Raw genomic sequence first — 4,392 nt, 5'->3', positions numbered from 1 at the left:
AAAATGTGGTCTATTTTAGAAAACGTGCCATGTGCTGCTGAGAAAAACGTGTATTCTGATGCTGCTGGGTGAAATGTTCGGTAAATGTCTGTTAAGTCTAGTTGATCTATGCAGCTGTTTAGATCTGTGGTTTCTCTGTTGAGTTTTTGCCGAGTTGATCTATCTAGTGGGGAGAGTGGTGTGTTAAAATCCCCAACTATTAATGTCTTTGGATCTATATGGGATTTGAGGGAAAGTAGTGTTTCTTTGATAAATTTGGGTGCTCCATTGTTTGGTGAATAAATATTTAGAATTATAATATCCTCCTGAAGGAGAGATCCTTTAATTAGTATGTAGTGACCTTCTTTATCTCTTTTCACGAATTTTAATTTGAAGTCTATTTTATCTGATATTAGGATTGCAACTCCCGCCTGTTTATGCGGTCCGTTTGCTTGGTAGATTTTGTTCCAGCCTTTAACATTGAAAATGTGTTTGTTTTTACGGGCAAGATGTGACTCCTGCAGGCAGCAGATAGAAGGGTCTTGTTTTTTAATCCAACTAGACAGTCTATGTCGCTTAATTGGAGAGTTCAGTCCGTTAACATTAAGAGATAGGACTGAGAGGTATTTGGGAGTTCCTGCCATGTTATCTACCTTTTTGGGGGCTGCGAAAACTGGGTTCTTCCTATGGTTCTTGGATTCTCAGTTTGGGTGCAGTTTCTTGGCCTTTATTGCGGTCTTGTTGGTTTTCTATGTGTAGGACATCTTTAAGAGTCTTTTGTAGGGCTGTTTGGTGGAGATGTATTGTTTCAATTTTTCTTTGCTATGGAAGGTTTTTATTTGGCCTTCGGTTATGAAGGAGAGTTTAGCTGGGTACAGTATTCTTGGTTGATAGTTGTTTGTTTTTAGGGCATGGCATACATCGTTCCAGGCTCTTCTTGCTTTGATTGTCTCTGCTGAGAAATCTGAGGTGATTCTAATTGGTTTCCCTTTATAAGTGATTACCCTTTTCTCTCTGACAGCTTTAAGGATCTTTTCCTTGTTCTGAGTTGATCCTGTGTGGATTATAATGTGGCGGTGGGATGTCCTAGTCTGGTCTGGTCTATTTGGGGTTCTAAAGGCTTCTTGTATCTGGACAGGCCTATCTTTTTGCATGTTTGGGAAGTTCTCTGCTAGGATCCTGTTAAACAGATTTCCTAGACCATTAACTTCTGTTTCTAGGTGCTCCTCTACACCCATTATCCTTAGATTAGGCCTTCTGATGGTGTCTTACAGGTGTTGGATAGATCTATCATATTTCTTGGACTTGTCTTGGATGGTTGTATGTTCTTTCTCTATAATATCTAGGCTGTCTTCAATCCCTGAGATTCGATCTTCTGCATGGTCTAACCTGCTGTCAAGACTCTCTACTTTGTTTTTTATCTCTTTTCCTTCTAGTTGGTCAGCTTTGATGGCTTCAAGTTCTTTGTTGAAGCTCTGTTTTAGGTCTTGTATGAATTTCTTTACTTCCTTAATTTGGTGTTCAGTGTTTGTCCTCAAATCACTTAGTTGATTGGTTATGGTTTCTTTGGGCTCCCATTCCTTCTGTTGGGTTCCATTCAGCATTCCCTTTGTGGTCTCCCTGACTTCCTTCAGCTCTTTGTTAATGGATTCCATGAATGCCTTTAGTGATCTTTGTGTGTTCTCTACCTGGTCTCTCAATTCCTGTATTACTCTTTGATTAGCTTCCTCCCGTTCGTGGGATTCCTGCAGATCTCTTTGAGTGTTCTCAGCCTGCTCATGCCATTCCTCCCTTTCTCTTTGAGTATTCTCAAGTTGTTCACGCAAATCCTGTATCAGTTTTTGAGTAGCTTCCTCACGCTTATGATATTCCTGTATAAACTTCTGGGATGCCTCCTCTCTCTCCCTGTCACGCTCATACAGAGTCCTTTGTACATTGTCAAACTTTTCATTTATCATGTTTGCCAGCAGTGTTTGTAGAGCTGTTTGGGAACTCTCCTCTGGATTATTCATTATCTGTTCTAACCCCTGATTATCAAGATTGGGAATTGAGATACCCGAATTTGCCATTTTTCTTGTGTTTTTCCGGCTTACTCTGCCCATTTGAGATGAAGATAGCACCAGTTTTGTGCTAGAACACTATCTTAAGGCAACCATCAACCAAAGTTTGCATTTGTACAGTCAATAGTCTACAGATACAATCTAGTTCAACAGATACATCTATTCGACATCAAACAACTATATGTTAAAGGACTTCGAACCGCAGAGAAGAATTTGGAAAACCAGAAATTATTAGGGTTAGGGAGAGATGTGGGTAAAAAATAGGAATAGATTGGTGTGGGGAGGCACAGGGAGAGTTAACTATGTCCTAATCACAGTGCAGGAAATAGGTTGGGTAGGATGCAAGTAGAGAGAGAGAGAGAGAGAAGAAAGGGAAAGGGGAATGAAAAGAGACCAGAAAAAAAAATAGAAACGTAAAAATTAATGTTATTTTAGAGATTAAAAGACCATCTATTTATAGAGGAATATGAATATGTTGAGAGAAAGGGAGGGACATAGAGGAGATGTGGAAAACTTTAAAAAAATGCTTAAAATATTATATAGGTATAAAGAGGTAGTACTGCTATTAATGAATTTAAGTCTCAGAGGTTTTGAATTGAGTAATAAGTTTGTGGGTTAAGTGTGTACACAATGGGGGGTAGGGTCTACTGGTTAACTATGGGTTTATCTGAGGATGTGCAGGACAAGAGTTAAGTCACATAAAGAAGAACAAAGAGGAAAAGATGGAAAGGATAGGAAAGTGAGAAGAAAAGATCAGTAGTTCAGTAGAGCTAGACAAAAAACAAAAAGATAATTAAGAATGAAAGAAAAAGAGAAAGAAGACAAGAAAAGAAAGGAAAACACACATTCACGTATTCGCCGAGTCTTGGATCCTGGGTCGTCTCTGGTCTGCAAAGTGCAGGATGAAGTTGTCTGCTCCTTGTCGGTTCTTGCTGGTGTTGAGTAGAATCCGCTTGCCTGCTGCGTCTGGCTCCTTCGTCCCGGACTCTCTGTGTGAGCGCTCAGGTATCGAAAATATCTTTCAATAAGGGAAAAACTCAAAGCAATAAGTAAACATTATCTATAGACTATTTAAAAATTAATTCTACAAAGAAAGCTAAACTCTATTATTGGTATGTAGGTAATTAAAATTATCCTAAATGAAGACATAATCTTACCATCTTTGTGAATATTTTAAGAGAAAAAAGTGTTATCTTTGAAAATTTGCAGTTCATACTAGTCTCTCTCAGTTCACTATCTTTTTACTTAAACACAGAGTTATCATTTTAGGAACTGAAATCATGTATCAGTGTAGCCACTTTAACATCTCAGAAGGGCTCTTTACTCAAATCACACAATGACAAAGAATAGAAGAAAAAGAAAAGGGCCTTCTAGTTCTTTCTTCCAGCAGCAGAAAGAACTTTTATTACAGCTTTACATATCTGCTTGGTCTTCACGCTGTAGATGATGGGGTTCATGACAGGAGGGATTAGCAAGTAGGTGTTGGCAATCATTGTGTGCACATAGCGTGGGGCTCGTTTCCCAAATCTGTGAACAAAGGATAGACTGATCAATGGATAGAGCACAGCCACTGCCCCAATGTGGGAGACACAGGTGCTAAAGGATTTCTTCCTCTCTTCTGGGGAAGCAATGCTGAGGACAGTCCTGATAATCAACACATAGGACAGGAGGACGAGGATCGAGTCGACACCAACAGTGGAAATCATGGCAGTCAGCCCAACTGCATTGTTGATCCTGGTGTCTGTGCAGGAGAGCTTCATCACATCAGGATGGAAGCAGTAGGAATGGTGGAGCTGCGGCAGTAAGACAGTCTTTTAAGAAGTGCCACCATCGGTGTCAGCACTAGTGTCCCCCTGATGACGATTGTCACCCCAATTTGTGATATTCTGGAGTCAGTCAGAATAGTGGCATACCTCAGGGGGTTAGAGATGGCCACAAATCGATCAAAAGCCATAGCCAGCAGGACTGAAGATTCCATCACCGTGAAGAGTTTAATAAAGAACATCTGGGACAAGCAGGCATTGAAGCTGATTTCCCTGGCATTGAACCAGAAGATGCCCAACACAGTGGCCAGAGTAGATGCGGACAGCCCAAGGTCTGTGGTGGACAACATGGACAGGAAATAGTACATGGGCTCATGAAGGCTGGGCTGAGTGATAATGGCAAAGAGAATCAGGCTGTTGCCTGAGAGGGCGGTTGCATAGAGAAAGCAGAAGGGAATGGAGATCCAGGTGTGGAAGGCTTCCAGCCCGGGAACCCCAGTTAGCAGGAAGATGATGGAAGAGGATGTGTGTTCTGAATAGGTGACATGTTGAACTGCAAAATCTCCAGCAGAGAATCCTGAAATGATCAT

At 40.8% G+C, this 4,392-nt stretch overlaps 1 protein-coding gene across 1 annotated transcript; it reads right to left on the bottom strand.

Annotated features, from left to right (window-relative positions):
• Nucleotides 1–3,409: 3,409 nt before the first annotated feature.
• On the bottom strand, nucleotides 3,410–4,392 carry LOC122113808 (olfactory receptor 51F2-like). Its single transcript, XM_042686923.1, is given in 2 exon segments — nucleotides 3,410–3,834; nucleotides 3,837–4,392. Coding segments are annotated over 2 exon segments (981 nt in total).

This window comes from Dipodomys spectabilis, unplaced genomic scaffold, assembly GCF_019054845.1.
Source record: "Dipodomys spectabilis isolate Male_0828 unplaced genomic scaffold, ASM1905484v1 ptg000003l, whole genome shotgun sequence".
Classification (NCBI taxonomy): Eukaryota; Metazoa; Chordata; class Mammalia; order Rodentia; family Heteromyidae; genus Dipodomys; species Dipodomys spectabilis.
The sequence above is the reverse complement of the archived record's forward strand: the minus strand, read 5'-3'. Positions and strand labels throughout refer to the sequence as shown.